Here is a 22,204-nt window from a genome sequence, read left to right on the forward strand (position 1 = left end):
TTCTGTGCGGATTCTCTTATCTCTGCTGCGAATTACAATTGGCCTTTACATCAATTGGATATAAAGAATGCTTCCTGAATGGGGAACTAGAGGAAGAGGTGTTCATGAAACTTCCACGATTTGAAGCTGAACTAGGGAGGAATAAAGTGTGCAAACTAAAGAAATCTCTCTATGGATTGAACAATCCCCAAGAGCTTGGTTTGAACGACTTGGAATGGTGGTGAAGGGACTTGGTTATACTCAAAGCCAAGCTGACCAAACACTTTTCTATAAGCATTCAGCAGCTAATAAAACTGCCATCTTAATTGTATGTGGATGACATTATTCTGACAGGTGATGATTTTGGGAGCTAAAAGACTTGAAGGAGAAGCTTGCCAAAGCATTTGAAATCAAAGAACTTGGCTCATTAATACTTCCTTGGAATGAATTTGCAAGGTCTAAGGAAGGCATTTTTATGAACCAACGAAAGTACATCCTAGATCTTTTAAGAGACGGGATTACTTGGTTGTAAAGCTGCTGAAATACCTATAGAGCCCAACTTAAAATTGAAGCCAGCTGAACCAGAAAATGTAATGGACAAAGGGAGATATCAGCGGTTGGTAGGGAGGCTAATCTATTTATCCCATACACGCCCGGATATAGCCTTTGCTGTGAGTATGGTAAGCCAGTTTATGCATTCACCTGGTCAAGAACACATGGATGCTGTCTTTAGAATCCTAAGGTACTTGAAAGGGTCGCCTGGGAAAGGGTTACTCTATAAAAAGCATGGACATCTTCAAGTAGAAGCTTATACAGATGCAGATTGGGCTGGGAATGTCATGGATAGAAGGTTAACATCTAGGTATTGTACTTTTGTTGGCGGAAACCTGGTTAGTTGGAGGAGTAAAAAACAAAGTGTTGTGGCACGAAGTAGTGCAGAAGCTGAGTTTAGAGCAATGGCTCATCGAATATGTGAAGCACTATGGGTAGAGAAAATCCTACAAGAACTAAAAGTTTCCATTTCTCCACCAATGAGGTTGTATTGTGACAACAAATCTGCAATTTCCATTTCTCATAATCCAGTGTTGCATGATAGAACTAAACATGTTGAAGTTGACAAGCATTTTATCAGGGAAAAGATTGAGAGAGGACAGATTTGCATCTCCTATGTTCCAACTACGGAACAATTAGCAGATGTTCTAACTAAAAGATTACCCAAGAGGACTTTTGATAACATAATAAGCAAGCTGTCAATGAATGATATCTTCAAGCCAGCTTGAGGGGGAGTGTTGACTAGATCAAATCAAAATCAGATTCCTAATTCCTTTCTTGAATCTTTTATGTAAATAGAATTAATTATAAATCTTTTTCTTTTTAGGTTTAGCTTAATTTTAGGGATTTTATGATTAGAAATCTTTCCTTTATTTTAGGCTATTATTTTTCCTTTCTTTTCTATTTTCTAGTTATATCTATTTCTGTAATTCCTCTATAAAGAAGCTGATTCCCTATACATTTGATAACACAATACATTCAAACACTTCAATTATACTCATCTATGTGCTGCACGAAATCTCCACTTCAGATGTACATTACATTTAATCAAATCAACTTTCAAACGAAATCTCACTCTATCCTTAGTACTTACCCCCGAGCAACCAACTTTTGAACAGCATCATCAATCCCACTTTCAGATATACCAACCTGAAGTAGCAAGTAATAACAACTCTCTTTAATCTTTAAGAGGTAAACAAGTAGGAAAGTAATAACCAAACGACTATATACGACAAAAGAGTTGATCTGTCGACATTTTCCCACACCACTCAATGTTATTTTCCAATCAAGCTCCTTATGGCCAATTTCAGCATCCATTTCATAGAACTCATAAAACTTCCCCTGTGATTGCCATTAATTATGGCAGACTACTATTAATTGAAGTTAATGAATACACAGTAAATCCTCAAAATTAAATGGTATTACGACATCAATAGTCAAAATACTTCATGGACTAACCACTTTATAGCAGAACATCCATGTATTTACACTTGACACTCTAATACTGTTTCTGTGAAGCTGACATCTTTTTCAAAGCATCCGGAGGTATATAAAGTGTTGTCCTGTCGTACAAAGGATCATTGGGCCTTCTTCCACTTGCATCCCTGATTCGAGAAGGATCAAGCCACTCAAACCTGCTAGCCACTTCTGCTTCCTTCTTAGTCAAGTTCAGTGATAGTGAATCCTCAAGAAATCTGACTCGTTTGCCAGAATCCATCAATGAACGAAACTTGGATTCGTCATCTCGAGTTCACTTAGCATGAGAAGCAAGAGGCTGCATTCCTGGTGTTTCAGGCCTAACAACATCATCATTAATTTCGATAGGCACCATGTTTAACTGATTTGCCTTTGCCTTGAGACTTACAGCAGTATTTTTCACCATAGGTTGAAAAGCTCCTTCATATTCCTGATGCTGTCCTTTACCGTTATCACATAATGGTGAAGAAGACTTACACAAACTGTCATCTGATGACTGGCTCCTGCAAAAACATTAGCGCACATAAGATCATTGTAGTGGCAAAATAACAAAAATAAAAATGAAACTAAACAGTATTTTTCATTTAGAAATTTCAGTTCCAGCTGTATGTTTGGTATCGTTTAACTTGCTAGAGAATCAAATTCTTTGGAGAAATCAAATTGCTTCAATTTACTATGTTGCAAAAGTTCACCGAATAATCCAAAATATTGATCATCATTCTCAAAGTGAAAATTCACACGCTATTTTTTTTCCATTCACCTTTCACATGCATTTAGTTCAGATAACACGTTGACACTTCTGTAAACTTACATTTTTTCCATTTTCTAATAAACTTAATGGAAAAAGGAAACAATATAAGAAAATAAAACATCGAAACTTTACGAAATAAGCACATTTCATTTTCTTCTCTCGCATTTTGGTGAAACAGAACCCTAAGGGGAACGAATGACTAAGCTTATCGCCGTCGCTGACAAACTTGTGCATGATGCTCTCAAAGAGGTTAGGAGCAAAGCCATTCCAAGTAAGATTCGATCCAAAAACTAAAATAATCCTTTAGTCTACTTTTAATTGATTAAGTATTTTCAAACTTTTTAAAAACCAAAATTTTAAGGAAATTTAATAAATTATTTGCTTAAAAATACTTCTTATATTTTTTATTCAAATACAAAATTATTTTTTAATAATAAATTTTAAGAATATAAATACTTTACCTTCATCCGTTGTCTCATTGTTTGCTTTCCCTGAAGTTCATAATCTATAATGAACATCCAAATAAGGAAACAAAACAAAAAATATATAAAAATATTATTTATATATTAAAATTACTCACTAATATATTTATATATAAATATTTATGAAATTTAATTTATTTTTAATATATATTTATATTTTAATATATATTCTATAATGATATTTTTTTTATACTGGTTTAATTTATACTGATTTATTTTAACATAATAACATATATTTTATACTGGTTCTCTTAATTTATTTTCACTCACAACCAGTTTTCTTTATCGGTTCCGCTACGTTACCAACAGCATATTTGCCAATTTCTGCCAACTCTTATTTAAATTGTGTTTCATGGAAGTGTGTTCGTGGATGTGTCTAATAAAAATGTCTTTTTTATAACTGTGTTTAATAGAAGTGTTTTTATAGATATATTTTCTGGATGTGTCTCTTTATATATGTATTTAAAATATATTAATTATTAGACACATCTACGAACAGTCTTCCATGAAACACAAATATAAATAAGAGTTGGCAGAAGTTGGCGGATAATATGTTGGTACCCTATACTTTTCCTTTCTTTATTCAATTCATCATTTCGTTTTTATTCAAATCTTACCACGTGTTTTGCAATGATGCCGACTCGATCAACGGGGACCATAATGCAGGACTGGGAGCCTGTGATTCTGCACAAGTCCGGCCCAAGGCCCAGGACCTTCGTAACCCCAAGGCCGTGAACCAGGCCCAGAGGTCGGGCGCCGAGGTGCAGACCATCAAGAAGTTTGACGCGGGGTCTAACAGGAAGCCCGGGCCTGGGATCAACGCGAGGAAGCTGGAGGAAGGGACGGAGCCCGCGGCACTGGAGCAGGTGGTGGTGGAGGTGAGGCAGGCCATACAGAAGGCCCGTCTGGATAAGAAGATGAGCCGGGCAGAGCTGGCGAAGCAGATCAACTAGAGGCCGCAGGTGGTGCAGGAGTACGAGAACGGCAAAGCCCAGCCCAACCAGGCCGTGCTCGCTAAGATGGAGAGAGTTCTTGGTGTCAAGCTCAGGGGCAAAATCGGAAAATGAAAGAAGATTTTCCTTTAATAACAGTGCTTTGTGTTGTGGTGTTGTGTTCTGTTCTGGATCAGGTCTGTTGTTTAATATCTGATATGATAGAAGGGAACGTTAACCGTGTGTGATTTTAGGGAGAAAGTGTTAACAAAAGTTTGATAGTGTAATGAGATCTTGCTGTAGATTAATGTCATTATGACTTATTTGATTTTAAAATTTGGAGATTACATTGATTCGCATGTGAAAATTTCATTAACTAAATCATTCTTCACCCATGTTTGATATCTCAAACATACATTCATTTATGCCATATATCACTTTCTTCTCAAATCACTTTACCTTGAAACCAAAAGTCCTTTCTCTTTATACCATTCTTTTCCACACCATCTAATTTTTCCAAACCAACCTCAAAATCATTTCATTCTTAAACCATCCGCTTAACCACTTTAAATTAGGAATTATTAATTAATTACCAGCACAAAGTCTCAAGATTTTGAGGGAGAATCTACCAAATTTTAATTTCTTAAATTCATTAAAGATCCTTAAAAATCATTGTTTTCTTAATTTGAATCAAAATCAAATCACAAAAATCAGAAATCCCAAACAATTTTCAAAGCCGAATCACTTAGAACAAAACCAGCCCATTCAAACCGAAACCACCTTCAAGTTCACTTTTAAAACCAATTCTCTGACTTCTTCCAAAACGTCACAAACAGAATTACTTAATCAAAGTCCAATTTCTTTTAAATCCACTAATACTCCTCCAATTGAAATTCTCAAGTCAAATTCAAAAACATAAACCCTTTTCACATTTAAAACAGCCTTAAGACATAAGTTTCTTCGAAATGACTTGCTCCCAAAAGAAATATAATATTTTTCTCAAGAAAATAGGACTAAATTATAATTTTCATTTCAATAATTCATTTCTAACATGGTTCATCACTTTCTTGAATAATTCAAGTAAAATACCAAAAATCTTAAAATCATAATTTTCCGAAAAACATTTCAATAAAATCTCGAATTTTATAGGAATTTCGGCAACATCTACCCCAAAACTTGAACTTTGCCACCCTTTCCTGGTCCCAACTAAACCATTCCACAACCTTTTCCAACGGGTTCAAAAATCAAATCAGTTTAAAATCAAGCTAATTCCAAAAATTCATATCATTTTCGTATCTCAAGGAAATCGATTCAAAATCAAATCATTTTTAACGAACCAAACTCATTTCCCAAAACTTTAAAGAATTAATTTAACAAAACCAAACAATAATCCAATCAAACAATAGTCATATTCATCCCAAAACAGCCCGACAATCCATAAGACTTACATAATCACCAGAAATTGTATTTATCGCATCCATATCCATTTATAACAATTCCAAAATATAAAATAAGTTTCTAGAAAAACACCCCTACCTCGACAAGCCGAGACCCGAAAACCAAACGCGTCAAGGAAACCTTCCCTCTTAGCGTGCAATCCGCGGCAGCCGCAACCACAACAACTTTAATCACGGCACGTAAGAACTGAACTTAAACCTAAAGCATTAACGTTGCAAGGACCTTAGAAACATATCACAGAATAGCTACTAAAAGAAATCGAAACAGGGAATAGCTTATTGAACCTACGAATATCCGCAAAAACAGAACGGCGGCGACTCCGTTGACGACGCGGCAGCTTGATGTCGCATGCACGAACCACAATTCGACCCTATGCTACCATCATCTCAGTAACTCTAACAAGTTATGACAGAAAAGCTGATTTCAAAGGTCTTAGAGACGATAACGCTTACCAAGACAGAGGATCCAGCGGCAGAGGCAAGGCACGGCGAAACCTAACTCTTCCTCCTTCCCCGCGACTCAGACGGCTGCACGGGTAGCCACAGCGGCGGCGAGCTTCAGCCGCGACGGAGAACGGCAAAACAGCGTCGTTCTTCCCCTCCTCCAGCTCTTCCCTCTTGAATGTTGCGCGTCCCTCTCTTTCCCGGCAACAATGGCGATGAAGGCGAGCTTGGTGGTGACGGCGGCAACACGCGACGGTGGAGGTCCGCGATGAGGACGACGGCAGCGCTGTCTTCGCGGTGAACCGACGAGGTCTCTCTCACTCCTCGCGGTTCTGCTTCGACGGCTGCTCCAAGGTGGACCGGCGGCGACGGCGAGCTGGGTGGTGGCGCGGACAGCTCCCCCTTCTCTTCCTCTCCTTCCTCGAGCTCCCTTATCCGTTCCCCTTTTCCTTTTCCTTTTCTTTCTTTCCTTCTTTTCTTTTTTGTGTTGAGTGTGAGTGTTGTGTGTGAGGGGTGGGGCGAGTGTCGTTTAGTTTAGGGTTTGGGGTAGATTAGGAAATTTTAATAAAATAAGGTAATAACATAATTTTATAAAATAAATAAAAAGATAGAATAATAATTAAAAATTAAATTAATTATTAAGTATTTATCTTAAAAAAATATTTTTTAATTACCAATCAGTAAATTATTTTTATTTAAATACCAATTTAATAAAAATTGAAGATAAGTAAATTAAATCTCTTTTATTTATAAAATAAAATTAAAAATCTATATGTTAAAATTAAAGCATATAAAATATTTATTATTTTTCAATTATAAGAATTTTAAATAATAAATAAGAATTTATTTAACTTATATATAAAATTTTTTAAAAATATTATCTTAAATAAATATTCTTATGAATCATAAATAATTTATTTATTCCTTTTCAAAATTCGAGTCCTACACTAACGGTTGAATTAATGAAGACATGCATTTAGTGAGCCACCACGAGACCAAAGATGGAACAAAAAGTTTCATAAAGTGGGAATTTTATGTGTGAGGAAAGGTATACATAGCTTCAAAAAGTGTCATCGGATCCATTTTATTTGATAGAGGAAACATTGAATTCAAAGCCAAGGAGAGTTGTAAATTGGAGTTACAACAGATTTCTGTTGCAGGTACTGGTGGAGTGCTTGCATTCCATATTCTCTTCCAAATCCACTCTGCTTATACCCTCCATAAGGAATGTCACTCCCAAATATGAAATAGCAGTTGATCCAAACAATGCCTGCACGAATGGATCTGGACACTGTGTTTGCAATATCCAAATTCTTTGTCACAATTCCTGCTGCTAGCCCATACTTGGTGTTATTAGCCCTCATAATTGCCTCTTCAATAGTCCTGTTTCAGTTTTCCATCCATTATTGTAATAGTAATAGTGTACAAAGAAAACATAAAGCAGTAACTTGTGTAACTTACTTGAATTTCATTAGTGACATCACAGGACCAAATATTTCATCTTGTACTATAAGCATGTCTTCCTGAAAATGGTTGTTTAAGAATAGAAGGAAAGTATTTGACAACATGATGGTTAGTTGTCTTGTTTTCCTAAAAAAGGTTGATTCAAATATTCAATACTCCTTTTTGGAGATAACGTTCACCTTAACATTAGAGAAAATTGTTGGCTCAATGTAGTAGCCCTTGTCTCCTAATCTTTTACCCCCATATAAAAGGGTGGCTCCTTCTTTCTTTCCATGCTCTATGTAGGAAAGAATTTTCTCAAATTGCTTTTTATCAACCTACAAAGGGATAATAGTTACTAATAAAAGATAATTATAATTATTTGTTCTTAATTTTATTCGTATCGATATATAATCTATCTACTATTTAGACTTTATTCATTAACAAATGATGAATGTAAGGTATATTTATTTAAAATACGACGAAAATGATATAACATGATATGGTAATATTTTCCATATACCTGAGGGCCTTGCTGAGATTTAGGGTCAAAAGGATCACCAACAACCCAAGCTTTTGCTTTCTCTACCAACTTCTTCTCAAATTCATCATATATCCGTTCCTGAACAAACACACGTGAACTTGCAACACATATCTCACCCTGAAATCAAAACAAGAACAAAATGTTAAAAGAGTGTCATTATAATGTGTAACCTGAGTTTCTTCATTATTAATTCACTTAAGAGAAATTTGACCTTGTTATATACTATGCCCAAGAGAGCAAGGCTAGCAGCTTTATCTACATCAGCATCATCAAAGATTAGAAGAGGTGACTTTCCTCCTAATTCAAGTGAAACTTGTTTCAAGTTGCTGCTAGCTGCAGCATGCATTATTTCACGGCCTACCTCCGTCGAACCGGTGAAGCTAACCTGCACACACATAAAACACAAAAATCAAAACATTAGCCGAGTTTAACATACAAATCAAACAACGCTATAGCCAAGTTACATTGCGGTCAGTTACATGAATCAAACTATCCAAGACATCCCACAATGTGACTTAATATAATGCAGCGGGCAAGCCACAATGTTGAAGTGGTTAGAAATATAACTATTGATGTGCATTTTTCTATCAGCTTAAACTTTTAGGAAGAATAGTTTCATGATATAATATAGCTTTTATGATTTAAAGATCTAGAGTTCGATTCTTATTGACCTAAAAAGAAGAATTATTCTTATCAAGTGATTACCTTGTCAACATTCATGTGTGAGGATATTGCGGCACCAGCAGTAGGTCCAAATCCTGGTACTACATTGAGCACACCATCTGGAATTCCAGCCTTAGGAAAAACAGAGCAAACACAATATTCAACTTAGAAAAGCAAGAAATTAATAATGCAATGTGACATTCAAAAATTGGACAACAAAACCATACCTGCTTAGCTAAATGAGCATAAAACAAAGCCGACAGCGGTGTTTGTTCGGCAGGTTTAAGTACCATGGTGCAACCAGCAGCCAATGCTGGACTAACCTTAGTTAAAAACATATTACTAGGAAAATTCCATGGAATGATGTGTCCAACAACACCAACCGGTTCCATCAAAGTATATGCATGGAACTCTCCAGAAGCTTTTAGCACCTCACCATGGATCTTATCGGCAGCACCGGCATAGTAGCGTAGCATATTCGCTGCTGCAGGAATTTCTTGGGCCTTGCACCTATTGTACAACTTTCCAGCATCAATGGCATCCAATGCTGCTAACTCTGATGCGTTTTGATCAATCAGATCTGCCCATTTCAGCATGATTTTGGCCCTCTTCTGGTTTGGTTAGTCAGTTAAGCCATGTTGAGTTTAATTAGTATCTTGTAACATTCCAAATTCTAACTGATACAATTTGGTTCAATTAGTTTGGTTTTATTATGACATTGATATTTCTCTCTTACAATATCATGAGTTAACTTGGAGATATTTGAATGTAATTTACTAATTGTTTAACAATGATAGGATAAGATTTCATGTCTATATCTATGAAATGGTTGTGGCCCTGCTTCATAATCAACTAGGTATACATCAAGATGAGCTAACAAATTCAACTAGGGTTAATGTTCAAATTCATCCCTGAATGATTTTTTTAATTAAATTAGTCCTTAAAAGATAAATTGTTAGTCAAATTAGTCATTTCATCAATTGGATGATGACATGTCACGTTAAGTGCTACGTGGCATGATGACGTGATACGCCATGTAATAGGTCAAAGTTTTCTAATAGTCAAAATAGTCCTTGAAAGTCCAAACGTAAGTCATTTTTATCCCTCAAATTTTAAAAATTAGTCAAACTAGTTCTTATATAACTTTTTTATTTTTTCTTCATAAAATTATCTCTCTCTTTTAATTTTTCTCAAAATCTCTCTTATTCTTTTCTATTTTAAAACATTTTTCTTACATTACTACATCTTGCTGGAATATATATATATATATATATATATATATATATATATATATATATATATATATATATATATATATATACTCAAAATTGAAATATATGTATTTATTAACCTAAACAAAGTTATATGCTCAAAATCAAAATTTATGTATGTTAACCTAAACAAAGTTATACCACTAATTTTTTTCTACTACATCTTTTTTTTTTCCATTACGGTATTATTTACATATAAGATGTAATGGTTGTGATACTTAAAATAAAAATTCAAGAAGATCCACAAATTTTGCTTCAATTCCAAACTTTACAAAATATTAAAAATTTGTTGGTTAATTATTATTATTATTATAAATGAATTGTTTCTTAAGCGTAATACGTGCAAAGATCATAATAAATTTTTGTGTGTTTCATATGTTTGAGAAAGATTATATAATTTTTCTTTTAATTTCACAAATCAATGAGATAAAATGAAATAGGAAATATTATACCTATGCATAACACAGGCTACTCTGCACTAGTACATTATATAAATAAATATGTTTCGTATTAAAATAAAATTCCTTTTGTTTTAAATAAAATATTTAAAAAATTATATTAGAATATTAAGATTCAAAAAGTGATTCCATAAATCAGTTTTTCAATTATTGATTTTTACTATATAAATTAAATAATAATAAAAATTATAATTTTAAAAAATTTAAAAGATTTAACATTTAAAATAATTACTATATTATTTAGTAAAATTTAAAATATTAAATTTTTAAATATATAATCAACAATAATTTGATAAACTAATTTAAATAAAAAAATTCACATAAAAAATTACAATTTGAAAATGTAAAATTTTAAAATACAAATGATAAAATAATTTTATAAAAATTTAATTATTTTTATTATTTTATGTAAAGAGAATTTTATTTATTAAGGTTTAAAAAATAATATTAAAATTAGTAGTATAAAAAAATATTATAAATTAAATATTATAAAAAAATTATAAAAGGATTAGGTTGACTAATTTTTAAAATTTAAGGGATGAAAATGACTTACGTCTGAACTTTCAAAGACTGTTTTGACTAATAGAAAACTTTTTTTTATATGTCAAGTGTCACGTGGCGTGTCACGTCATCATCCAATTGACGGAATGATTAATTTGACTAACAGTTTATCTTTCAGGGACTAATTTGATTAAAAAATTCATTCGAGGATAAAAATGAAGATCGCGTGATCTTTCAGGGACGAATTTGAACATTAACCCAATTCAACTATCAATATAGAATACACATTGAAATACAAAATATATATTAAAAATGAGTTAAATACTATACATATATTTTATACATAAATACATTGTGACTGATTTTGATGTGCGAATAACATTTTTGTTTCACAATAAAGCTACTTTAATTTTAGGAATATGCCAATGTTGGCCTACCACAATCCTGGGATTCCTTTGAACTTCCAGTAGCTTAAAATCAAAATCAGAATCTTATCTACCAGAGCAATTAAAATATTTTACTGGAGAATAATCAAATTGTTTTACGGTAGCATAACAATTTTTTTTTTTTTATAAACATCAAATGTACATTCTTATACAATAATTGTTTGGTTATTCATTTTTGGTTTTCTTGTAACATGGATAATGTGATTTTCTTATGTTATAAAAATGTCAAAAACTAGGTAGGTATATTTGATTGTGAATATAAAACAAAGAATAAGCACATTATAGTAAGAGGTACGAATTTAATAAACTATACCTTTGTCGCAATCAGTATCAGCCTTGAAACAAAGAAGAAAAACAAACGTGATGGATTATTCAAGGGGAGGCATCTGATTCTAGAATCCTATATCTCTATATAATAAAAACATAAATATTTCTTTTTTAGAAATGTTCAATTTCTAACACCTTTATTTTTATGTTTTTATCTTATATTCATACTAACACTAACAAATTCTCAATATTTTATACTAGAAGTGATGGTCTTATAACATTCTTTTTTTCTTTTAAGCCTGTGCAAATTCAAGAATTCACTTAAAAATATATTAGAATAGTGAAGTTTAAATCATAAACTCATAAGAGCTTATCAGTAAACCATAAAAAAAATCTTATGTGTAAAATTGTAAATTTAATTGAAAATCTAGAGGGAAAAACTTATAAGAATACGAGTTACTTGGACAATTTCATAATGATAAACCGTATTCCCCTTTATTCTTTAATATTATCTAAAAATAGTAACTTTTCAGAGTATTTAGTTAGAAAGTATTTTTTAAATATTTATTAAAAAATAATAAAAAGTTTTAAAATTTGATATATTCAATTATTGAAAATATAAAACACCTATCCTTAATAGTAAGATTTTTTCAAAAAAATAATATTCTTAGTTCTTAACTAAACTTAGCGTATACTTGTGAATAAATTGAGTGTTTTTTTAATATGGAGTTAAAAAATTTGAGAGTTAAATTTTATACTAAAATTTTATAAATATACAAATTTGATCCTTAAATTTATTATTTAAAAAATACAAAAATTATAAATATAAATTTGACCTTCAGATTTTTTGTTTCTCAAATCTGACTCTCTAGTTTTTTTTATTTCTCTTCCACAATTTTATGATACATTCCTGATCTCCATGATACAATAAAATACACATTCTTTTTCAATATTAAAAATAAAAAGCGTGTACATACTTGTTAGCAAAACATATTCCAAAATAACTATTTTTATTTTGCTAGAGACTAGAGAGAGAAACTTACAGCTCCGGCCATGCGAGGCCATGGACCGGTGTCAAATGCTTCACGCGCCGCTTCGACGGCAGCATCAATATCTTCTTTTCTTCCTTCCGAGATTCTCGCAATTACCTCTCCTGTTCTTGGGTCTATTGTCTCAAACTCACTCCCTATTTATTTTTCCTCAATAACCACAAAGGAACAAACAAAAATTGTTTATATATATATATTTGATGTACTAATAATGTTACACTTTAATTTTTTTATGTATTTGTTAGTGTAAATCAATTTTACATATGTAACTAGTTATATATGGTCATATTATTAAAAAAAATTATTAACAGTATGAATATTCATTAAAAAAATAAATATGATCAGATAATTATATAAAATATATATACTATTAATGTCTTAAAATTAAATATTATAATGTTAAATGAATTTTTATAATATCATTAAATTAGTTTATTTTTATATAATTATTAAAGTAGTGGATAAAATTTTAAAAATTAGTTGTAGTATAGTTACTAATATGATTATACATGAGATTATATAATTTTAATACACTACAAAGATGTATTCAATTAAATATTTGTAGGTATGAAATTAAATATTAGATAAGTGACAGAATTAAACACTTTTATATATATTAATATGATTATGTAACAATTAAATATCTATGTACAAGAAATTACATAGTATTAATACATATTCAAAATGAATCTGATTCTAAAACAACAAATAATCTTTGGGTGGTTCAAGATGTCATGATGGAACTTTGTGCAATTAGAAAACGAAATCTTAACCACTTATAACTCGTCATATTATAATTATAAAGAACAAATTATTTAATTTTCTTTTATTTATATTGAAAGATTCTTGCATAATTCGGGAATTTGTACTTGTTTTCAAATTTTTTGGTAAATATTTGTTGCTTCTAAAGAATAAATGGTTACAAATTATTAACTTAATTATTATTAAGGAATAAAAATATGGATTAATATGAATCTACATAAGAAATTTATAAGTCTAATCATTCCATTATGAGCAGAAAAAAGAATTACATTTTGATACTCAGCATCTTAAAATTGTCATATAAATTAAACGAGTTAAAATCAAGAATTATATTAAAACTAGAAAAAAGATTTAGAATCAAATTTTTAGCAATAATTAGTTAATATTTATCTTTTTCTTATTTTTCTTTTCCATGTTAAACTTGTATCCATTCACTACTTTCTTAGTTAATTGTTTGCTTAAAAATAAATTGATTCCCTAAAAAAATTATATGTCCTTAACTAAATCAACTTTTCTTTAACAAAAAATAATAGTGATATAGAATATGTAGGCCACTAAAAATTTTATAGGTTTATAGATCTCAAAAAGAAAAAGTATCCGCAAGCAAATATTTCAAAAACTTATTTATAAGTCTTTGTAAATTATGGCAGTGTTTGTTTTCCGACACCCAAAGAAACTGGGACTAAAAAACTAAAATTCAATATTAGTTTGGTGATTAAGGATTAAAACTAAAATTTTAATTCTAGAATATAAAATTTTTGTCATTTTATTATCAAGGTTTTTATGATGAAAATTGAAATTTTAAGGGTTAAGTATTGTTTTCATCTCTAACGTCTTGGGTCAAAATTAAAATCGTTTCTAACCTTTTTTCGTTATTAAAATCATCTTTAACGTTCAAAAATGCTTTAAAATCATCCTTTCTCGAATTTTTGGACCAAAATACCTTCATCATCATCATTCTCCTCTTCACCTTCCTCACCCCACCACCTCCACTGCCACTAACATTGTCGGGGAAAAGAAGAAGAAAAAGAAGAAGGCTTTGCCGGCGAAAAACGACGCAGCGACAACAGTAGCAACCCGCAACCCCTCCTTCCTTCGCATCGCTTTTCTCTCTTTTTTCTCCGATGAACCAATGGCGGCAGCACTTCCTTCGCATCACTTTTTTCTCTCGCTCTCTCTTCTCCGATGAATCAGCGACCCAGCGGCGGAGAACCAGCGACCCAGCGGCAGCAGCAACCCGTCCCTCCCTCTCTTCGCATCGCTTCTTTCTCTCTTCTCCGATGAACCAGCGGGGCAGCGCCTCCTTCACATCGCTTCTCTCTCTCTCTCTCTCTCTCTCTCTCTCTCTCTCTCTCTCCAATGAATCAGCAGCAACGACGACGACCCTGCAGCAGCAACGGCAGCCCTACAGCAGCAATCCATCTCTCCTTTCTTCGCATCGCTTTTCTCTCTTTCTCTTCTCCAATGAACCAGCGGTGATCCAACAATGACATTGTAGTAGCAATGGCAACCCAGTGGCAGCGACAACCCAACAGCAGCCCCTCCCTTTGTTATGGTGGCAATGGATATGGTGGAGGCAGTGGAGTGAGAAAGGTGAAGAGGAGAATGATGATGATAAGGGTATTTTAGTCCAACAATTCGGGAAAGAATGATTTTAAAACGTTTTTGAAAGTTGAGGATGATTTTAATAACGAAAAAAGGTCGAAGACAATTTTAATTTTGACTCAAGACGTTAGAGACAAAAAACAATACTTAACCCAAATTTTAATAACATTTAAAAAAAATACTTTTATTTAATTTTTTAAAGTTTAAATTTACTTCTTAATCTTTATATTTATCTTAAACTAAACATAACACTTACATTTTACACTAAACATAATACAAAAACTTAATTTAGTTTTATCTCTTAATTTCGAACTTCATTTCAAACGGAGTCTAACATATTAAGTCCGTAAACATAGGAATTATGAAATGCTGGCTTTACTCGTTGACTAAAGTGGGAGGCAAAACTGAAAAAAGGAAACGTATCCAACACATGTCCAAATCCAATAATGCAATGCGATTCTTCAAATTACAAATTTTTAAGAACTTATTTATTAATATTTTGGGTAAAATACTGAAATGAGCCAAAGAGACCTCAGAATTACGTAAATTAGCCAAATGAAAAATCAATACATGAATCAACCAGGACGAATTATTATATAATTCGAATCAATATGATTCGAATTATGTTTGCATGTAATTCGAATTGATATGATTCGAATTACTAGGAAGGCCAAAATTCAATGAAGTTCGAAACAACTTGTTTCGAATTACACCTATATAATTCGAATTAAGTTAATTCGAATTACTATGAAGGCACATTGTTAAGTAATTCGAAACTAGTTGTTTCGAATTACACTTAGGTAATTCGAATCTTGTTAATTCGAATTACTAGGTTATGTTGTGCTGCTACATAATTCGAAACATATAGATTCGAATTATATATATATAGTGCGAGCCAGGGCTGTATATATATGCTGTGAACTCATGTTGCTCTCAACAAAGAGGTGAGATGGCTAGTGAGGAGAGTTTCCTAGTTCTGGTACATTACAGAGGGTCGATTAAGAGAAAAACTCGGTCCGGCGTGAAGTTCACTGATAAGGATCCCCTATGTATTATCGTGACGCCGACAACCACCTACGATGCACTTGTTAGCTCTGTGCTGGAGAAGTTGGGTCTTGAAGGCGTTAAAAGGGTCAAGAAGTTTTTCTACCGCATTCCAACAGCGGTACTCCATGACACCGTGAAGTTTGATTGTTTCACAATCGGTAGTGACGAGGACTTGCAGGTTATGTTTCTTTCTCGTAGGCAGTTTCCCGAGGTAAGGACACCAGAGCTGTTGGCAAAGTTGGTTGATGTGGTGTCTAGCTCGGGTGGTTCGAACCGAAATGCCACTACTATAGCCGCGGTTGCCGGCTCGAGCTCGAGACCTGCTGTTGCTTCATCCTCTGCTCCTGTTTATGAGCCACCGATGCAGCCTGTTGCGTCCCCTTCGTTTGCCGTTGATCTGAGCGGCAATGTTGGAGACGAGGTTCGGTATGGGGAACATATTCCCACCGAGGTACATTGTCCCACACCGGCTGGTGTTGGTGATGGTTTGTTTGATGATCCAGATGACGATGACGTGGAGCCGGATATGATCGCTGATGATAGCGGGGATGATGTTGGAACTACTGTTCCGACAAGGGGTACAGGTGGATCTAGTTCTGGCACACAGCAGTATCCACCCCATTTTTCTTCATTGGACCTGGATGCCATGCGGCAGGACGACAATGCTCTGCAGGCCTCCGGATTTGGTGCTAGAGATACCGAGGGGTCTGCCGATATGAACGAGTTCCAGGTTGGCCAACAATTTCAGGATAAAGATGAGGCGCTGTTGAGTGTGAAGACGTACAGTATCCGCCGAGGGGTCCAGTACAAGGTCGTTGAGTCTGACTACCGCAGGTATGTGGAAAAGTGTTCTGAGTTTGGGAATGGGTGCACATGGCTAATTCGGTTGAGTCTCCGACAGCGGAAGGGTATATGGGAAGTGAAGCGATACAACGGACCGCATACATGTCTTGCCAGCTCCATATCCAGCGACCATAGGAGTCTGGACTACCATGTCATATCCACCTTCGTTATGCCGATGGTTAGGGCTGATGCAGGTGTGAACATCAAGGTGCTTCAAAATGCCACGGCCGCACACTTTGGGTTCACGCCTACGTACAGGAGGGTATGGATGGCGAAGCAGAAGGCCGTTGCCGTGATATATGGGGACTGGGACGAGTCGTACAATGAGCTCCCTAGGTGGGTTTTAGGAGTTCAGCTGACGATGCCTGGCACTGTAGCCGTCCTCCGGACTTGCCCTGTTCGAGTTGGGGGACAGGTTGACGATTCTCAGGTTTATTTTCATAGGCTGTTCTAGACTTTCCCCCCTTGTATCCAGGCATTCCGTCACTGCAAGCCTTTGGTGAGTATTGATGGCACCCATTTATATGGGAAGTATGGGGGAACACTGCTAGTCGCCATTGCACAAGACGGAAACTCGAACATCCTCCCCGTGGTATTTGCACTAGTTGAGGGTGAGAATGCTGAGTCATGGTCTTTCTTTCTTTCCCACCTCCGTGAGCACGTGACACCTCAGCCGGGTCTGTTAGTTATTTCAGATAGGCATAACGGCATAAAGGCAGCCCTCGAGGCTCCGGATGGGGGATGGCTACCGCCTGCTGCGTACCGGGCGTTCTGCATTCGCCACGTTGCAGCGAATTTTGCCTTGACGTTCAAGGAAAAAGATGCCCGGAGGCTTCTTGTTAACGCCGCATATGCCAAGACCGAGGTGGAGTTCGACTACTGGTTTGACATTCTGCGCTCTGAGAATCCGGCAATGTGTGACTGGGCGAACCGAATCGAGTATTCGTTGTGGACACAGCACTGTGATGAGGGTCGGAGATTCGGGCACATGACGACCAATATTTCGGAATGTGTCAACTCAATCCTGAAGGGGGTTAGAAACCTCCCTGTTTGCTCGCTGGTGAAGGCCACATACGGAAGGCTAGCTGAGCTATTTGTCCGTAAGGGTAGGGAGGCCGAGGCTCAGATGGGTACTGGACAACAATTCAGTCAATACCTAGTAAAGTGTATCGAGGCCAACCTGAGAACAGCCAGGCACTTCACGGTGACTGTTTACGACAGGGATAGCTCGGAGTACACCGTTGCTGAGACGACTCCGACAGGCTCATTCTCTCTTGGTACGTACAAGGTCTCATTAGGGTCTAAGACTTGTGATTGTGGATACTTTCAAGCACTTCATTTTCCCTGTCCGCACGCACTGGCATGCTGTGCTTATTCACGGCTTACATGGCAGCCTTACGTCCATGAGGTATATCGCCTTAGCTCCGTTTTCGGTGTCTATCAGATGGGATTTGCCCCTCCCATTTCGGAGGGTTTCTGGCCACCGTATGCCGGGCCTACCGTTATACCGGATCCGAGTATGAGGCGTGCGAGGGAGGGTCGTCCTAGATCCACAAGAATTCGAACCAACATGGATGAAGCAGATCCGAACCGGCCAAAGAGATGTGGCCTCTGCAGGCAGCCAGGTCACACCAGGCGTAGTTGTCCACAAGCCGCAGGCCCCAGCGGGACTGCTACAAATGAATAGGCGATTTGCTATGTATGTGTTTGTTTTTTAATGTATTAGCACCTGTCCTCTATTTGTTTATAACTTTTAATGTATTACAACTTGTCTGGAACAACTTTGTTTCGTATGTGTAATGAAACTTAATATTTGTACCAAAAATTTCTGTTGAATGTCTTTTAAATCATTGGAAGGTGTGCGTCTCAGGCCGCCACCTCTCGACGAATGCGCTGACTAGGGACTCGTCTAGTCGGAACCATCTGTCGTTCAGTCTCGCAAGATGGTAAAGTCCCGCCATCTGCAAGTACGGGACATACCTCTCATCAAGACGCATCCCCTGTTGCCGCCTAACACTGGATATGCAACGACGAGGCTGGCCAATACATAAACCGCATAATTAGAACAGATGCACAAACCACTAACATAACAAAAACCATTAACAAAAACCATTAACAATAAACCGCTAAAACAAAACCATTAACACAAAACCATTAACAAAAACCATCAACAATAAACCATTAAGAAAAACCATTAACAATAAACCGCTAAAACAAAACCATTCACAAAAACCATTAACAAAAACCATCAACAATAAACCTTTAACAAAAACCATTAACAAAAACCATTAACAATAAACCGCTAAAACAAAACCATTCACAAAAACCATTAAAAAAAACCATCAACAATAAACCATTAACAAAAACCATTAACAAAAACCATTAACAATAAACCGCTAAAATAAAACCATTCACAAAAACCATTAACAAAAACCATCAACAATAAACCATTAACAAAAACCATTAACAATAAACCGCTAAAACAAAACCATTAACAAAAACCATCAACAAAAACCACTAGCCTACACTATTTTCCTAAACCATTAACAAAAAACATTAACAATAAACCGCTACAACAAAACCATTAACAAAAACCATTAACAAAAACCATCAACAAAAACCACTACCCTACACTAATTTCCTAAACCACTATCCAAAAACCATTTACAATAAACCGCTAAAACAAAACCATTAACAAAAACCATCAACAAAAACCACTAGCCTACACTACTTTCCTAAACTACTATCCTAAACCACTAACAGTAACATAAACCATTATAAAAAACCATTCACAAATACCGTTATCATAAGCCGCTTTCATAAACCACTAACCTCGTCGTTGATCACACCGGCGATATGAGCTACTCCATCCAAACGATAAAGCCTTCCCGGATCGTCCCCCATCGACAGAAACAGCCGCTCTGGTCGAGCTTGTACTGAACGTTGGTCTTTTTCTCTGGGATTTGGTGGGGTTGGAGAATGAGAAAGTGATTCGAATGAACTTGGCTCGAACTCCTTTTATAGCCGAATCCCTTGTAATTCGAATCAATTTGATTCGAATTACTATGCAAGTCCGTTTTCACCTAATTCGAATCAAGTTGATTCGAACTCCTCTAACATGCACTTCTCCTAGTAATTCGAATTAACTTAATTCGAATTATATAGGTTTAATTCGAAACAAGTTGTTTCGAACTTCATTGAATTTTGGCCTTCCTAGTAATTCGAATCATATCAATTCGAATTACATGCAAACATAATTCGAATCATATTGATTCGAATTATATAATAATTCGTCCTGGTTGATTCATGTATTGATTTTTCATTTGGCTGATTTAGGTAATTTAGAGGTCTCCTTGGCTCATTTCAGTTTTTTACCCTAATATTTTTGTCATAAACCTTTATATTAAATCATCACAAAAAAAATTTTAAAAACCATATTTGATTTTTTAAAAAATTCCATAAAATTGTTTGCAGACGCAAATATTACTTTACTATGTTGCATGATTGAGAGTAGTGTTCATCTCTTGCTGTACAGTACAAAGTTTAATAATTGAAAGTTTGAAACCGACAAAACTGGGTTCTCTCGTCTCCATCTATCTCTGGAATTTTATTTCACTTTTCATACACGTGAAATTAAAAAGCAAGCCACCGTGTATGTATAAGATGAAAAAATTATATGAAAATAAGATGCAGATAATTAATTAGATAATTAAAATAGAATAGAAGGGAGAGGTAGGGGTATAAATAATAACAGAAAAACCCTGTAAATGTAGAAAAGTTGTTTAAGAAGTTAATTAAGTTAGCAACAAACTAACCTGAAAGGGAATCGACAAATTGTCCATTGATGAAGAGCTTGGTGAACTTCACGGTGGTGGGAATCTTGACGTGGCCATCGGAGATATCATTAGACATATTTGGTTTTGTTATCAAGGCAGATTCTAGTGATAGAAAGAATAAAAGATAAATATATGAAGGCTTTTTAGATTGAACAAGTGAATGGGAGAATACAAGTAGGGACTACTCCACTATTTATCCCATTATTTTATGGGAATAATTTTATATATATATATATATATATATATATATATATATATATATATATATATATATATATATATGTATGTATGGTATGGTGGCCTTTTTTTTATTTAAATAAAAAATTCATTATTTATCGATTGCAATACAGACGTAGAAATATGTCCTTTTATACATTTAGTTGTGTTAAAAACTACAAAAATAGAACTGATATTTTTAATAAAAAAATTATAATTTTATTAAGGTTTTTTTATTTAAATAAATTAATAGGAGAACCAAATTACTCAATTCCCCTAAATGGATTTCGAAAACGTAATTTCCCTAAATCATATAATATATAAACCGTTCTTGGCTTTTTTGTTTTAAATAATATATGAATTATGTTATCATGGGACGATTTATGCATGAAATGCATTGCTCAAAAATACATAAATCGTCCCAAACCTTTGTGTGTTACAAAATATATATAAATCGTCCTAGGTCACTATAAGTTATGTTTTTTACGTGTAACTAGTCACCCCTCAAGATTCTAGCACGATTTATGTGTTACTATGATAAGGCATATTAGGCTCGGACAATTTACATTAAAAAACACAAAACTCATGATAATAGAATAATTTATGTACTAAAGGAGGCTATAAATAAACGAAAACGATGTATATCGAGCCATAGTTAAGTTGAGAATTTTGGGAAAATGACTGGGAGTGTGTGTAACACCCTACTACATTGAGTTTTACGCTCAAGTCGTAGAGGTAGTGTGGTGTTACGGACCTCTAATCAAGAAATATTTACATCTAATAGTGGAAGGACATAATATACTAGGAGTCTTGAAGAATAGGTAAAACAAAATCGTAAAATAAAAAGCGTAACGCTCAAAAAATAAAATTATTCTTGGAGAGCAAGCTAAGTACATAGGTACATATATATACAAACAGAAAACCCCAAATAACCCAGGGACTACTCCGCTTCAACATCCAGACGCCTAGCGAGGTGCCTCTCAACCTGCATCTAAAAACAACAACATAGTATGGGGTGAGAAACGGAGGTTCTCAGCATGGTAAAGGTGTCACACGTATAATAAATAAGGTCCTGGGAATGCCAAAGGCAATCCTAGAACTCCGTCGTACAATTGTAAAACTTTATTTCTAAACAGAAGCCATAAATAGAGGTAGGTAATCTAGACATTCCTAAACTTAC

At 34.5% G+C, this 22,204-nt stretch overlaps 1 protein-coding gene and 1 pseudogene across 2 annotated transcripts; one reads left to right on the forward strand and one right to left on the reverse strand.

Annotated features, from left to right (window-relative positions):
• Positions 1–3,873: 3,873 nt before the first annotated feature.
• LOC130950479 (multiprotein-bridging factor 1c-like) lies at positions 3,874–4,335 on the forward strand (annotated as a pseudogene).
• Positions 4,336–7,075: 2,740 nt separating this feature from the next.
• On the reverse strand, positions 7,076–20,996 carry LOC130950478 (aldehyde dehydrogenase family 2 member C4-like). 2 transcript variants are annotated; one of them, XM_057878984.1, is made up of 9 exons: positions 20,788–20,996; positions 12,710–12,852; positions 8,951–9,334; positions 8,766–8,855; positions 8,272–8,445; positions 8,040–8,177; positions 7,717–7,854; positions 7,535–7,596; positions 7,076–7,456 (listed from the first exon to the last, which is right to left on the reverse strand). In XM_057878984.1, the coding sequence occupies exons 1-9, from the start codon at positions 20,882–20,884 to the stop codon at positions 7,183–7,185; spliced, it is 1,500 nt and encodes a 499-aa protein (XP_057734967.1). In that variant the 5' UTR covers positions 20,885–20,996; the 3' UTR covers positions 7,076–7,182. The 2 variants fall into 2 exon arrangements, with proteins under 2 accessions (XP_057734967.1, XP_057734968.1); XM_057878985.1 differs by having other exon boundaries at positions 12,710–12,865; positions 20,788–20,965.
• Positions 20,997–22,204: the final 1,208 nt, after the last annotated feature.

The sequence above is a fragment of the Arachis stenosperma genome, chromosome 9 (assembly GCF_014773155.1).
Source record: "Arachis stenosperma cultivar V10309 chromosome 9, arast.V10309.gnm1.PFL2, whole genome shotgun sequence".
In the NCBI taxonomy this organism is placed as follows: Eukaryota; Viridiplantae; Streptophyta; class Magnoliopsida; order Fabales; family Fabaceae; genus Arachis; species Arachis stenosperma.